General features: G+C 39.0%; 1 protein-coding gene across 11 annotated transcripts in view; it reads left to right on the top strand.

Annotated features, from left to right (window-relative positions):
* Window positions 1-16,492, top strand: part of PAK3 (p21 (RAC1) activated kinase 3) — a 247,993-nt gene that overhangs the window by 201,390 nt on the left and 30,111 nt on the right. For all 11 annotated transcript variants that reach the window (XM_082717310.1, XM_082717317.1, XM_082717315.1 and 8 more), the window contains one exon: window positions 87-150. In XM_082717310.1, coding sequence (XP_082573436.1) covers window positions 87-150 — 64 coding nt within the window. The remainder of the gene's footprint in view (window positions 1-86; window positions 151-16,492) is intronic.

Raw genomic sequence — 16,492 nt, 5'->3', positions numbered from 1 at the left:
GTATTAAATAAAGGGAAGTCAACCACCCAATTTAAATCTTCTCTCTCTCTCTTTCTTTCTTCCTCTCCCCCCACCCCCATACTCAGGAAGCATTGTGAGTGTTGGTGACCCAAAGAAAAAATACACAAGATTTGAAAAAATAGGTCAAGGGTAAGTGATTGTTATTTAAAATATCAAAAGATAAGCACCAGAGATATACATTCATATTCAATAGCAAACCTGGGTTATTTCAAGTTCTGCATTCTCAATATTGGTCTTTCTAGTTGACAGACTGACTGTTAATTAATATAGCAAGACCTCTTGCTGGAATCTGCATTAATGTCGGGCTGAGAGCTATTTGTTTTGGGACATTTGAATCCCATAGAGTTAGAAGATCCAAACTGATTTCTCTGGAAAAGCAGTAGAGTTATAGAAACCTCTGACTCACATGAAAACTCCTTTTATCCCTGTCCCCCTTACATCTATATGGATATTGGGCTTCCAATCCTGTTTCATTGTGAAACTATACAGTGACAGAGTGGAGGCAGAAGAACTCCTTAACCTAATAGTCCAGAGGGGGGCAGAGTTGACTCTGCAAGTAAGGAGGAAAGAGATTAACAATCCCTAAAGGAGATGGAGTACAGAATTTTCACTTAGCATGCTTATTAAGAATAAAGATCCCCAGGCCTGGTTGTCAAAGATTTGATTCAGAAGTCTGGAGTGGGGACTTAAGAATCTGAACTTTGGGAAAGATCCTCAGAAATCCTGATCCTCACCTAGAAAAGAGAACCACAGGACCAGATCATTCACTAGAGCTAAAGATGGGGGTCATCTGTTCTCTAAGTCAATTGTAATTAGGTATGTTTCTCAGATCTTAGTGTGAAACTGAGTGGGCTACAATGTTTGAAACAGGGAAATGTTTTGTTTAAAGTCAAATGAAGTGTTCTTAAGAGTTATCCTTAAATGGGGAAGGAGACAAGATATTTAGATGCGTCAACTACTATATGCCAGGAACCAAGATGGCACCCCAGAGGTCTCCTGGCTGAAAAGAAAGGGATAAAGCTAATGTGCCTACAGAATTATGCTAGCCCTTCAGCCAGTGGAGTCTATTTTCAGATAAGGGAATGGACAGTTTCTTCTTCAGGTAATTCACTGCTTTTCCTTGGATTCTTAGGTTCAGAAAATTGTATGTTGTACATAAGCTTGACAATTTTTCATGATTTTTATTTTTTATTTACTTTCCCCCTTTAGCTTCTGTACTAAAGTTTCTTTTGAAATTGCCAAATTATCTCAGAAAATAAGGGAAAGCCTTCATTAGATATTTTGGCTAGGGCATAAGAGTCTTGTGGCACTTGTGGGGAACGTGCTGGTTTCTTTCTTATGATAAGAAAACCAGAAGAGGGAGGCAGAAACTCGGGCAGAAACAGAAAGAAACTTCTTCCAGTGGAAACCATAATGCTGTTGCATTTGAAATTTTTAGGGGTTAAAATATTTGTGCTTTTTATTTTGCTTTGTCATTTGATATCACTAGTATTCTTACTTGCTCATGGAGGAAAAAAGAAGAGTTTTATAGTCTCTGGCGACCACTGTCACCTAACCAGTCAAATAGTATTTCTGCCAATTGCTCTAGACCGCTGTTATCTAAACAGAACTTTCTGTGATGATGGAGATGTTCTCTATTTGTGCTGTCCCATACAATAGCCAGTAGTACAGGTGGCAGTGGAGCACTTGAAACATGTCTGATGCAAATGGGAAACTATATGTATTTAAATTAATTTATTTGTTTATCCCACATTTATTGAGTGCCAACTGTGTGCCAGATACTTCTCTAAGGGCTGGAGAGACAGAGATAGGTAATGATGTGGGCCTGCAAAGAACTTAAATTCTATAGTAGTAAATGCTTGATAGAGGGGTTCATTCATTAGCATACAGGGAACACACTGAGACAAGTCTCCCTCACCTGAGTGCAGGGCAGGGCTGGCTTTTGTAGCCATTATTTCCCACCTAGAATTTTCCTTCTTAACTTCTTGTGAACTGGTTGTTTTACTTAAGTACGGAAGCCATACTTTCTCCAGTCCGTATACACACACACACTTCAACTTGCTTTCTTAATGCCTAAAAGGTAAACACCTTAAGGCCATTAAAACACAGTATTCAGGGAGCTTAGAAAGCAAAAATTGCCTTTTAGATTTTGCTGTAATCTGGTTGGGTTTTGGTGGAGCTAATAATTGGAATGGATACACAATCCACAGAAAAGCTGCATTTCAGATCATTGCCATCCAGTTGGGTAACCATCTGACCATTGAGCACTTGAAGTGTGGCTAGTCCAAATTGAGATATGCTACAAGTCTAAAATATCCACTGATTTTAAAAACTTAGGAGGAAAAAATGATACAAAATATCTCAATAAATTATATATTGGTTACATGTTGAAGTGGTATTTTACATGCATACAATGTAGTATTTTGTATTTACATACCCATAGTGTGTTATCAAAATTAATTTTATCTTTTAATCTTTTTAGAGTATAGCTCCCCCCCCCCCAAATTTAAAACAGGCTCTCCTTCTATTTCTAAAGGGCAGGGCTGCTTTAGTTGTAGGTCTAAATGGAAGTTATTTGTTTATTTTTTTCAAAAAAGTAGGTTTGTTTCAGGAGTTGGTTTTTTGGGGAGTGGGAAGTGAAAGATGTTACAATTTTGTTTTGATTGTTCTTTCCCACTAAGACCCAACTGAGCCAAAAATAGCATTGAATTTAAAAAAGAAAAAAAGTAAGAAATGGTTTCAAATATCTCCCAGATACCAGGTAATGAAGCAAGGCTGATTTCTCCAAGGACAAAGATTAGGCCGCCAAGCAACTTTGCATACCAAAGAGATTTCCCCTCCTGGTTATTTATGCCTCTGACGTCTGAAGGTGCAAAAGGAAAGTTCTGTATTTCTCCATAATTCTGTAAAACCTTTATAATCTAAATTGAAAAGTCAAAGCAGAAATCCTGCCTGCCACTGTGGAAAGGTCTGTTTTAAATTCCCGGCTAGTTCATCATTTCAAAGAATGTTGAAACCAGTATATAGTTCACTCATATGCCCAGTTCAGCTTTTAAATAAGTCCTTAGAGGGTAGGGAGTCAGTCTATCTTATTCCTCCCTTTGTCTCCCTTGGTATCTGGCACAGGGCTTTAGTGCTTAGTAGCCCCCCACTCCAAAAAACAAAGGAAACAATTTTGTACAATTTCGGTCAACAGCAAGAGTTTACATGGTCAAGGTCAAAGACCTACGGAGCTTCTCCTGCCTGCTTCTCCCATTTTCTGGATCTGTTTTTGCCTCAGTAAATATTTGTGAAACAAACAAGAAAATGTTTGTCTTTCTAGCTCTCCTTCTTCTGTCTCTCTTTTTGTGTGTATATACCTGTCTGTTTTGCACTTTCTGTTCAATTTCCCTATCTCTTTCTCTTTCTTGATGTGTCTTCATCTCTTTGTTCTCATAATAACTTGATCTGATGCCTTATCTCTTGGGCACTTGTGGTTGCTACACGGCTGTCTTTTTCATTTGTGCTGGCTTCGTCTTGTACTGCCCATTTTCGCACATACACTCAACCCAAATGGTAGTAATATAAAATCAAGATGTACTTCTAAAGAGCTTTTAAGATATAATCTAGTAACTGAAATCTACTTATTTACTGTGATTTTAGCTTGTATTTAATTTACTAATTTTGGTTTTATGTTTTTGTAGATTTTTGCTCTCTGTTCTTAATTTCTAAAGTCAGTGAGCAAAATATTGATTTATTTCTCTGTAGACCAAAAAATGAAAACCACTTAACTTAATTTTCCTTTTACTTAAATTGCTCTCAATGGATTTTTCCATGAATTAGTGGCCTAAGTTAGGCAAACTCATCTCTGCTCTCAGTGTATAGAGTTTGTATGTTCTTTTCATTAAGTCTGGGTGTTTTTTATTGTTTTGCATTACCTATTATGATGGTGAAATTCAAGCCAGTGTCTGTAATCATTTGGTGCTAGGAATAATCAGTCCCTGTATTCCATTTTCAGCTTCAGGGAGCACAGCAGCTTACTCTTAGGAGCCCAATTTGAGAAGAACCTCTCCATTAATCACCCTCATCTACTTGGAAAACTAAAATTTTCCAGTATGGGTTTCTGCCATCCCAGCGTTCAGGCCCAGGGCCAGAGAATTGGCCTCCATCTTCCATAAATCAAGTTCAGAATTGCATGTCTAATCATTTGAGGCCATCGCTGAGAGTGAAGGCTAAAAATGACATTATTTCACCAGATTTCTGTGAAACGGCTTCTATACTTGGCCACCGAATTTAGATATTTTGAGCAGATGTATGTAAAGTTTAAAAAAAAGGAAAGGAAGAAAGAGAAAAGGCCTGGCATCCTCTAAATTATCATTAACAACATGCGTTTGTCAGAAATTATCTGGCAACGCCTGGAATTCTTGCAGAATTCTCACAGAAGCAGTAGCCGTGTGATTACAGAGGGCTGAGTTCACTGACGTCAGCAGCTGGCCTCACCGATTTCTCATTAATATATGTGAATTCATTTTTAAAGCCTTTTCTTACATAAGAATGCACTGAAAAACAGACCCCTTTTCTCTTTCGCTTTCATGTTTGCTCTCACTTCAACATTGTAATAGACAAGTATTTTTGAGGATGCAACTCAGAGATGGTTTGGATCCTGTTTAACGAATGACTTACTTAATTTGGCGAAGTTTCCCTGAGTGCATGCTTCGTTTAATGCACCTAAAACAGCTTCGTCATTAAGAACCAGGTTCTGCTTGTTTTTCAGAGTCCATAGTCTCTCATAATTCACCTCCCCTTCCAATTTCCCCCAGCTCCCTTCTCCTCTCTAACTTCCCATGAAAAACAATCTGAGGGGTTTGAAGGGGCGGGGGTGGGAGGTTGGGGTACCAGGTGGTGGGTATTATAGAGGGCACGGATTGCATGGAGCACTGGGTGTGGTGCAAAAATAATGAATACTGTTATGCTGAAAATAAATAAAAAATAAATTAAAAAAAAAAAGAACCAGGTTTTGAGAGTCACAATGACTCTAGGCTCACAGTCTTTCAGAACATCCAACAGGGAGAGAAGGAAAGTTGTATCAAGAAATAAACCGGGGCTGGGGCACCTGGGTGGCTCAGTGGGTTAAAGCCTCTGCCTTTGGCTCCGGTCTGATTTCAGGTCTGATCTCTGCTCAGCAGTGAGCCTGCTTCCCCCTCTCTATCTCTGCCTGCCTCTCTGCCTACTTGTGATCTCTCTCTCTCTGTGTCAAATAAATAAATAAATAAAATCTTTTAAAAAATCTTTAAAGAGGGCACTTGTGATGAGCACTGGGTATTGTGTGTGTAGGTGATGAATTACTGAATTCTACTCCAGAAACCATTATTGCACCCCATGTTAACTAACAAAATTTTAAGTGCTTAGCACAACATGGCACATAGTGAAGGGCTCAGTACTAGGTATCATTAGAGATGAAAGACACCTACAGTTGTTATTCTGTTGAGCAGAATAGGGCAGGTAGCATGACATAATTACAAGAGCCACAGGGATGGAAAGAGAGGAGGGGCAGACCATTTAGAGCCAGGGAGAAGGTAAAATGAAGGATCCTTAGAGAAGGGTGCGTTTGAATCATGACTTGAGAAAGTGTAGGATTTAACATGTGGGGATTATGGGCAGTTTCGCTGGAAGGAAACCAAAGGAACACTGGATTAAGACTCTAGTTTGTATTTGCTTTGGTATCCCTAGGGCCCGCAACAGTGTCTGGCATAAAGGAAATCCTTAACAACTATCTGATGAATGAATATCAGAAAGACCAGAAGATGATGGCAGGGTCCTGTATCAAGCCCTGCATCAGGCTCCCTGCTTAGCAGAGAGTCTGCTTCTCCCTCTCCCTCTGCCTGCCACTCTGCTTGCTTGCTTGTGCTCTCTGTCTCTATCTCTCTGTCAAATAAATGAATAAATATAATCTTTAAAAGACAGAGAGAGAGAGAGAGAGAAAGAAACAGAGAATGACCAGAAGAGTGAAATCAGGGGTAAGAGTGAAATCAGTCTCATGGACAAACCTCCAGTTTAGCAGGGGACTTAACAGGAAATAATGCTAAAAAAGATCTGTTGGGACTGTGTCATGAAACATAGTGAGAGATACAAGCTGCACTGTAATTTTTATTTGTATGATTTTTTTCTAAGTAGGTAATATTTGGGCATGGTGTAACCAGGAGGTTTACAGGAGTAGAAAGTGAAAAGCAAATGTCCCTCCAAGCCTTGTGCCTTAGTCTCCTTGTTATCTTGTACAAAGGAAAGCTCCAGAAAGGATATGTTATGGGATTCTTACATTAAGCTTCCATGGGTTCTCTGGGCATGCAGGCACACATGCACACACATGCCACATATGTGTGAATATGAGGTCACACAGTGATGTAATTTTTAAAACAGGTGTTTTACTTATCTGAATATGTAAACTGTTGGATACACAAATGGTGAATATCTATTTCTGATATTTAACTTGTTAATCACTTTCATTTATATATATAAAGCCACATTATATAATGTGTGCATTGGGAGAAATTTTTCTACTCTATTTCATGAGGAGCATAATTCAAAATCTTCTTATGCATCTTAATATCACTGTTTTTGTAATCATTAGAGCCCCCTTTTGAAACAGCCAGTAGTTATCCAAGTAGACAATTTGAATTTCATCTAACATCTTTTCAAAAATATTCAAAATATATATGGATATAATGTGTGGATTCAAAAATAGATATAAATATTTTTGAATCCACATATTATATCCATATATATTTTGAATATTTTTGAGTTCACATATTATTCTGTCCCTGGATATTTTATTTCTGGTTGCAATTACACATTCTTATAATATTAAGATGATTGCTTTCTGAATCTATTTTATAAGTGTATATTTACATCTTCACAATATAACTCTCTCCTCTATCACTTTTTAAAAATTCTGTTGCAAATTTTCAAAACGTACACAAGAGTAGAGAGAATGGTACAGAATTGTGTTATTCTTATCACCCTGGTTCAACATTGATCAATATTTTAATATAATTACAATACCATAATAACACCTACAAAATTCAACAGTGACTTGATATTATCTATTATCAGAGTTCCCCAGTTGTCTAAAAAAATGCATTATAGTTGATCCCTTCAAATCAACATCCAAAGAAGATCCACATATGGCATTGGGTCGTGTCTATTAAATCTCTCCACTCTAAAGCAGGCCCCCTTCTTTTTCCACTACCATTGACTTACTGAAGAAACTAGTCATTGTTTTGTAGAATGTACCACTTTCTGGATTTGCCTGTTAGTTTCATTCAATGTCAATGTAAGTTGCATCTCTATTCCCTGTATTTCCTTTAAATGGAAAAAGTTGGTTCTAAAGGCTTAATAAGATTCTTGCAACTTTTGGCAAGATGTCTTCATATGAGTATTTCATATTATATCAGAAGGCACTGCTTGTCCCATTGTGTAGTGCTGAGTAGATTGATCAGAAGCTTCAGTGGGGACTCCTCCCTGTCCCCTTCAATGCAAAGTTCCTCATCAGTCTTTCATCTAATGTTTCATCCATTGATGACTATATTGTCCAAATCAATAATTAAATTAGGGACTAGTAAATAGTGATTTTCTAAAACTTATCTTTTCTAAAAATTACCTCCCACACTTTATTAACTACAATGCTTTTGCTGAAAAGAACTTTACCTCTCATCTTCTTAAGGTCTTTGGTTACCCTGAAATATAGTTTATACAGGCAAATCAAATGAAATTGCCAATTTCATTGTTAGGAGTTAACACCCAACTTACTTCCAAAATAGTCCAAAGAAGGGTGTTTTGAGTTTATTCCAAGTGGGGGGAGGAGGCATTCTCTTTTATTAAAAAAAAAAAAAAACTTGTTATAGGTCACAGGTCTTTGTATTTTGAGTAGGTTTCAATCAGTTGTATTCGCTGTTGTATTTGATAGTTGTACTATCATATCTTGGGCTAACAGGTGCCCTTTTCACTGCATTAATTTCAAAAGTGACCTTTAAAAAGCTTGTTTATGACATCTAACACTTGCAGTTCTGATCATACCTGCAGAAGTAATTTATTTACATCCTATCCAATCCTGACAGATAGTCTCTATGAGCATCCAAAACTGGCATTGACTAAGAATACTTCATCCTAATGTGTCTTTCCCATACAGTACTCCATGGATAATAAGTGAATATGGAGAATTACCATAGTGCATGAGAGATTTTATAAGGATTTGAATATAAGGCACTTCCCCTTTTTCCTGAGAGAGAAATTGGTGGGGGTCAGGTGGGGAGGAGTAATACCTTACCTTGTTTATTTGGGCACATATATTGTATATGTACCTTGTATTTGGGCAATTGTACCATCTCTGGGTATGTGTGTATTTGTGTGTGTCTGTGTGTCTGTGTCATAACTCTACTTTTAAGATGAGTGGTAACATACTATAAATCTCCTATTTTGTTATTTGCCTGTGTCTAAGAGATGATTCTATATCAGTACCTCTTTCTTTTAACAGATGAAGTGTTTTTTGTTTGTTTGTTTGGATGGATCATAATGTATTTAATCAGGCCCACACTAATACACATTTAGTTTCTTTCCAATATTTTGCTCGCATGAACAGGGCTTCAGTTGAGATCTTCACGAACAAACGACTTCATACATATGCAAATTGATCATTAGGTTAAACTGCTGAAAGTGGAATTGTTACGTGAAAGTATTTGGGCATTTTTAATGTCCAAGTTGCCCTCCATAGAGTTTGTTCCACTTGACATTGTCTGCTAACAGTGCATGAGAATGCCTATTTGCCCACACCCTCATGGAAACAGCCATCTTCATTTATTTGAGATTCTATTATTATACTAAAAAGTCATCACCATGCTGATTTTCAGAAAGGAAAATGTTTGAGGAGGAATCAAGATAACGGAGAAGTAGCAGGCTGAGGCTACATCAGGTAGCAGGAGATCAGCTAGATAGCTTATCTAAACATTGCAAACACCTACAAATCCAACGGGAGATCAAAGAGAAGAACAGCAATTCTAGAAACAGAAGGGAAAATGTTTTAAAAAAAGAACCCTGAGCCCTGAGCCCTAACAAGAAATTATATGGTAAACAAAAGGCTCTCCTGAAGGATCTCTTGGTCAACATAGTCCATGGGTGTGTTATGCCCAAGTATCTTGGTTGTATGTCACATTTCTTCATAGTTTAGACCAACTGTATGGCTAAATTTGTCAGAAATGACAAGTGGGAGCATTTCTTGAAATCTTTTTCCTCCTGCACTTAAAGATAACATGTTTGGCCAAAGGCATTTCGTCTACCATCTGGATCTTTGCCAATCATATAATTCTATGGAATGAGGATATGATCAATCCATCCATAATTGTGGACAAACATTTTTTGCAAACCTTCAGTCCCTGTCCTCTAAATTAGTTTTAGTTTTCAGGCTTGAGAAATTTAATCTATCCTGTTAGGTATTTTTCAGAATTCTCTTGGCTACTCAGTGGGGAGCCCTCTTCTTATGGCAAGATGAAGTTCCCATATTGAAGATGAATAGTTTTGAAACTGGTTAAAGGGCTCAATGAATAACAGCTTGTTTAGAGAACCCGATAAAGCAGGGTACAGCATGGAACTCAGGGAGAAGTGCTGAGAATAAAACCTCTGACTCGTTTCTCTTTGTTCAAGAAACTATGGGCAAGAGCAGAAGTGGTGTCTAGTGTGCTCATAGCGGTGATGCTTCGAGTGGGACCACCCACCCCAAAAGTATTTGCTTCCTTATCAGATCTTATTTTGGGCCATATAAGGTAGAGCACTCCTACAAGGCACTAATATAATCATCAGGAGCCGGCTTTTCTGTTTTCTGACTCAGTTAAGCTTGCTCACGTGGCAAAGAGTAGTTCTATGTTCTACTTAATGCTCTTAAATGCACTGTGCTGTGTACCGTCCCTTGCGAACAAAGATGGTGCCATTCAATCAACCACCATTAGCAGAGTTTGCATTTTGTTTTTTCAAGCCATATTAATGACCTTGTATTAAGCTGCCTGCCCTCCACCCCGCCCATTGCCTGTCTCTTGAAACCAGTGGCACACACTGTGAAACAGCTGCTTCGACTTCGTGTTGGAGTGAGTTGTTGAGTTATCTGGCCTTTCCAGGGATTAAGGCCTATAACCGTGGCCTCATTATCAAGGGACTCTAACCCACTGAGCTCCCTGGCCCCACACCCATAACATGTTACAGCTCTCTTTAAAATCAGAGGACCCTGGACACCTTGGGGCAAATCATGCCCTAGCTAAAGAACAGAAAATCCTGTGTTCCGATTTATCATCCCAGTAATTAAAGACAGTACCACATCCTGGTACTTTGAGAATGTGCTTTTTACATAATATTATTATTTGTTTTAATTTAGTGATACATTTTTTAAGAGGCTGATTACACAAGAAGGAAACCCTGGGACTCTCTCTGAAAGGTTACTGCTTGCAGACGACACTGTCCATCACCTTTCCTGAAGCCCAGAGGGCATAGGCCCCCACAAGGTGAATAGAGGCATGGTAGTATTGGATGATATGATATCCAGGTACCTTTATGTCAGGTGCATTAATATAGCAAGATAAGGGCCTACAAGTAGTAACCATATCTTAAATACTCAGCAGAACATAAAGTTCAGTCCTAAGAACTAGTCTACTCTTGGCCATGTGAGCAAGCTTAACTGAGTCAGAAAACAGAAGATCCAGCTCCTGACGGTCAAAGGAGTCAACCGGACCATGTCCAGGGACAAAGTAAATGCCTTACCAAGGGGCAAGTGGACTAAGTAAAGCAGGAAATGAGAGGCCAGAGCAGTATTTCAGGGAGGAACTTTATAGTGCAATAGATACAAACATGGGCATCTGGAAGTGCCACACTTGCACTTAGCATTGACGTAAAAAATGATAAAGGTCTGTAATGGAACATGACATGGTTAAGTGCATGGGCTGTGGAGTCAGACTCATGCAGTTTCGAGTTCAGCTGCTGACAAACTGTGTAACCTTGGGCAGGTTAATTTCCCACATCCCGCTTCCAGTGTCTTCATTTGTCAAATTGTATAGGGTATAGGGTGACCAGCAAGTGAGCTCACCCATTTAGAGAGGGTGGACGGGAAGGAAGTCATGTCCATAAATGAGACAGCCTCTTCTAGCAGCAGCAGAAGAAGAAAGAGTAGATCTAAAACACAGCCATCCTCAGTGTGGATTAAATCCTTGACTATGACCTCATCAGCACCAGACTGTTGCTTAGAAAACCTTAAATGTGAATACTGCCCCATCCCTTCTGAATTCCTCACACTTATTACCACGAGGCTCTCCTTTGGACCTCATAGAGCCCTCTGGTCCTCTCGTCCACTTCTCTTTTCTCTCAGCCTGTGAGCTTCCTCCTCGCCTTACTTGCCTGCTTTCTTTCCCTCCTATAATCTACTTCGATGCTGAAATCATAGTGATTTATAGAAAGTGTAAGTTTTACTGCATTGCTGCCTTGGCAACTACTCATTATCATGGCTTGACATTGGCTTTTAGCAGGAAATATCAAAACCTGATGAAGATTGCTGATAATTAAATGGGCTTGTCTTGGGAGGAAAAGGGAGAAATAGTGAATTATTTGTTTCTTTCTAGACCCTTTAGGCTAGAAGCCAGTGTTTCCATTTGAGTATTAAGTGCTTGGCCAGGTCAAGAAGAAATTGTTGATAAAGCATCTAATGTGATGCCAAGAACCCAGCAGTACTCATCATGCTGTAATTGACGATGAGGCCCAACAGTTGAGCAATCTCTTGGTTTAATATTCTTGAACCGTAGCATAGGTCCACTGAAATATCTCTCACTCAAAATTAAGAGGCTTTGTTACTTACTAGCTGTGTGAACTTGGGGCACATTCCTCCTCTTCTCTTGGCTTCAGATGTCTCATCTGTAATGAGATTAAACTGGATGATCTCTGTTTTTCCTGGAGTCCCGATAAGGCATTTCTTTATACCATCAGAGTGACTGAGGTCTGGAATAAACAAAATCCCCATTGTAAACAAGTGTTCTCCCCTACAGCAATTTAGCTTCAATAGAACTGGAATGGAGAGATAATAGAGATCAATATAATTAAGTGGCATAAAAATCAAATCAACAACGTTGACCATTTTAACACACCAGCCCAAGCTACTAGAGAATTGGGAGTTTTAACTTTCACAGTTTTGAGTTTGATTCCTGCCATCCTTATGTTTTAAAGTGCTGCATGATACTGATTTTTTAACTTAAAGTGATTAATTTTGTCAAGATTGTCATTAAGATCCTTTGACATATCCCAGGCAGTCACAAGGCCCAGTTTTGGGGGAATCAATGTGACATGTTGTTGGCTCAAAGATCATTTCTTTAGAAGTAGACACCACTGTGTTTCACTTATTACAAGGAGAGGGTTTCCCAGCTTCACCACCAAGGATCTTTTCAATTATTTGTCTTTATGAATTCTGGGTTATGAATAATTACAACTATTAAGCTATATTTATTAAATAATAGCTTATTTCTCAAACTCAGTGAAGCAAAGAGTGTTTAACCACTACTCGGAGCTTCTGATCAGTGAGCTATGCCATGTAATCAAAAGTCGGTATCATTCTGGCTAAAAAGAAATGTATGTGGTATTTTAATTAGCTCTGCCTTAGGTAAATGTAAAACTTCTGTTAAGAATTTAGAAATCAAGTATCTTGGAAACTTCCAGATGCTTAAAAGAGATTCCTGGTGAGCCACAGACTACAGTTTGGGAGCTTAGTGCATATATTAGGGAACAGTCAACCCAATAATACTTACGGTTATATAAGTTATTATTAAGGGTAACTGTTCCCTAATATATGCATTAACCTCTCAAATTATAGTCTGTGGATGATGATGATGATGGTTGTTATTGCTAGTGTGTATTGGCGATGTGTATACCAGACCTGGCTTTAACCACTGTATGCATTTAATCCTTTATTCCTGAGCCACAGAGAGGTAAAATTACTTACCCAGGGTCACACAACTAGGAGCTTATTGTATTTGAACCCTGGAAGGTTTGAGAAGTTGGGGGTGAGGACTACTGTTCATATAACCTATTAGTGGGCAAAGAATGCTTTGGTAAATGAATAAGAGAAGGACAGGCATTGACAGTTATCTTAAATTGTTAGAATATGAGAAGGAGTCAGAGCTGTGGTGTGGAGAAACATTTGAGGTGCAAAGATAGAGTTGGAGACAGTGTGCTCTGCAGGTTAGTCCCCAAGTTTGTGCATTTGAGCTGAGGATTGTGTGAAGGCTAGAAGTTGGACCAACCAATACCTTATTGGTCAGAGTGGTGAATTCCAAGTGCCTAACCTGTTTGGTTGGGGTGGGGGGTGTAGAAAGTGGAGTAGAGGATGATATCACCATTTTAAGGCTGGGAATAAGAGTTGAAGAAGGGGGAAATGGCTCCCACTAGACAGTTACATATATATGATAAGGCAGGGGAAGGGAGAGTGAGGAGAAAAGCTAATTTTTGAGTTAATAACTGATGTTCTACTAGAATTTCAGGGCCTTTAAACCTTTGTGGAGTAGGGATTTGTGGCAATTCTATCCCACAGAATGTCACAAAACCCAGGATATTGGGATTCCAGGGTTAGGACTCTAGCAGTTCAAGACAATGAAATGCTGAGGGATGTTGGGGGCCTTAAACCCAAGGATTTGAAAGGTTAATCTCTGGAGATGTTAAACACTAATCCCCTCTGCACTCCAAGTCGATCACAATTTTAGCCCCTGGAACAGTGGAAATGGGATTGGTGGATGGGGACGGTGTGGGGGGGAGTGATTAAGGGGGAGGTCACCGAAGCAGGAATTTGGGGCCTACCTCCCTAGCTTTAACTGGAACAGCTGCCATTTTATATGGAGGGTTTTTATATACGGTCTGTTTCAATAAAGGCATTCCAAACTGAAAGAAAAGAAAAAAGAAAAACCACTAGGGGAAAGAAGAGGATGTGGAACCTCTAAAAGGTGACCCCTTTGGCTTTTGGCCTTTTTGAAAAGAGGGACAGACACTATCAAGGATGTTTGACTGGGAGATTGGGAAGGACCAACTAACACCTAGTAAATTAGGCATTCTCTACCAAGAAACCAGTAACAGCAACAGCAACAAATGATAATAGCATTTCCCATGTCGATTCTCAGCTCAGATCTGGGCCCAGGGCTAAATGCTACATAGTGCCATTTGATTCTCTGAGGTCCCATGGGGTAGATGCTATTATCTCATTTTGCAGATACTGTCTCTTTTTCAGCAGCTGGAGGAAATGTATGAGTAGCCTACATATATAAGAATACACCAAGTTAAAGCAGTTAAGAATCTAATTCTGCAGAGTTAGACAGTTGCAGCTGAAGCACACGTGGGGTCCAGTTATCTGTTCCTTTGAGCCCAGGAGATCCTGAGTACAAAAGGACCAATCAGGAATGTCTGAGAGCTTATTCCAAGCAGGAAGTGTTTTATGTTGATTTAAGTAGAAGATGACACATTTCCTTCACAGAAAGGAAAGGTTTTATTGCAATCGCATGTTTGCTTGAAAAGACTTTTATTAATTTGTTCGTTCAGCAAATACTTAATGAGCCCCAACCACGTGCTCTGAGCCCCGAATCTCAAACGTACAAAATTGGGAAGCTGATTTAACATAAGCTTCAACCCTGAGGAATTTCTGAAACTTGCAAGCCCTGCTTTAGGAGGCACCTATGGAGTGAGGGCGATTTTTTTTAGTCTAGTTCCAATGGATATTTAAATACCTATCCAGAACAAATAAAGCAGTGGAATTTGTAGCTTGTACATCATGGACTTAAAGAACGTTAGAAATCAGGGTGCCTGACTGGCTCAGTTGGTGGAGCATGGGACTTTTGATCTCAGCTTGATCTCAAGCCCCATGTTGGGTGTGGAACTTATGGAAAAAGTCTTATTTTTTTTTTATTAAAAAATAACGAACCCTAGAAATAAAGTGGCCCATGTGCTGTATTTTGCTGGTCAGAGAGTCAGACATACTTAGATTGTAAACTGTTTAACCTAAGGCAGGTCACTTGATCTCTCTGAGTCTCAGTTTCTTCATAGGTAATGTGGGGGTAGTAGCGGTTGCCTTATAGAAATATGGTAAGGATTACATAAGGTGATTTATATGAAGTTCTCAGTGCAGTGTCTAACACACTCAATATATTTTACTGTTATTGTGATTACTATTTTCCGAGTCGAGGGGACTGAAACCCAGAGAGGGGAAGTGACTAGCCCAAGATCACACAACTTGTTGATGTTAGGACAAATATTAGAACTCAGATCTCTTTTAATAGTCAAATACTCCTCATACCGCCCCACTCATTTTGTTCCTTTGGAGCAGGTAATGTAAACCTCCTAGGCTTGTTAGAAATATTTTGCTTCATCCAAGTAGGAGGGAGAAGCATGGCAAAGAAATGGCTGACGTAAGAAAAGAATTCAAGGGGCTCCTGATTGGTTCAGTCAATTAAGCATTCAACTCTTGATTTCAGATCAGGTCATGGGATCGAGCCCCATGTCAGGCTCTGTGCTCAGTGCGGAGTCTGCTTGAGGTTCTCTCTCTCTCTCCCTCTGCCCACCCCCCAAATAAATAAGCAAATAAATCATTAAACAAACAAAAGAAAGAAAAGAATTCCTGAACCCAGATAAAAAAGTAGCAAGAGATAAATGAAGAGCAAAGGAGAAGCAATAGAAGTTGTTTCTAGAAATTTTAGAAGGCAGCTATGCTCACCACTATACCACCAACGCTGCACATTGTTTCTAGAAATTTTGAGTAGCAATATTGGAGCATTATAATGTCCGGTGAATCATAAGGACTCTTCTCCATCCTTATACCTTTATTTACCACAAACAGCTCAATGGAATTGATGAGACCTTTCCTTTTGCTTGGGGATGGAGGTGCGGAGGTGGTTCGGAGTACCTGTGTGTTTCACAGAACCTTACTGTGACTTCAGCCTCACCAGACAATTGCTATTTGCACAACAAAGGACCCATATGATTGAGGTTAGAATGAAGTGGGAGTCCTTCCAAGGCCTAAGGAATGATAGATTTTTAAAGGATGGTGGACTGGAAGGAAACCTTTTAGTAGAAGCTGCTGAAAAGTTTAGAAAAACGGGAAAAAACAGTAAAGTCAAGTTGTTCATTGCTCTATGCAGTGACAGCACTAAGTAAATACAGCATTGAGTGTGATTGATTTGTTAGGTGAAAATATTCTTTTTTTAAAGATTATTTATTTATTTATTTATTTGAGTACCTGTGTGTTTCACAGAACCTTACTGTGACTTCAGCCTCACCAGACAATTGCTATTTGCACAACAAAGGACCCATATGTACATATATATGTACATATATGTACATATATAGATATATATATCAATCCTTTAGCATATGGACAGAATGGCTGTCCATATCAATATATACATATATTGATATATATAGTTGCCTAAGCAAGAGATGA

Source organism: Mustela nivalis (genome assembly GCF_964662115.1).
Source record: "Mustela nivalis genome assembly, chromosome: X".
Taxonomy (NCBI): domain Eukaryota; kingdom Metazoa; phylum Chordata; class Mammalia; order Carnivora; family Mustelidae; genus Mustela; species Mustela nivalis.
Note: the sequence above shows the minus strand (reverse complement) of the source record. Positions and strands in the feature narration are given on the sequence as shown.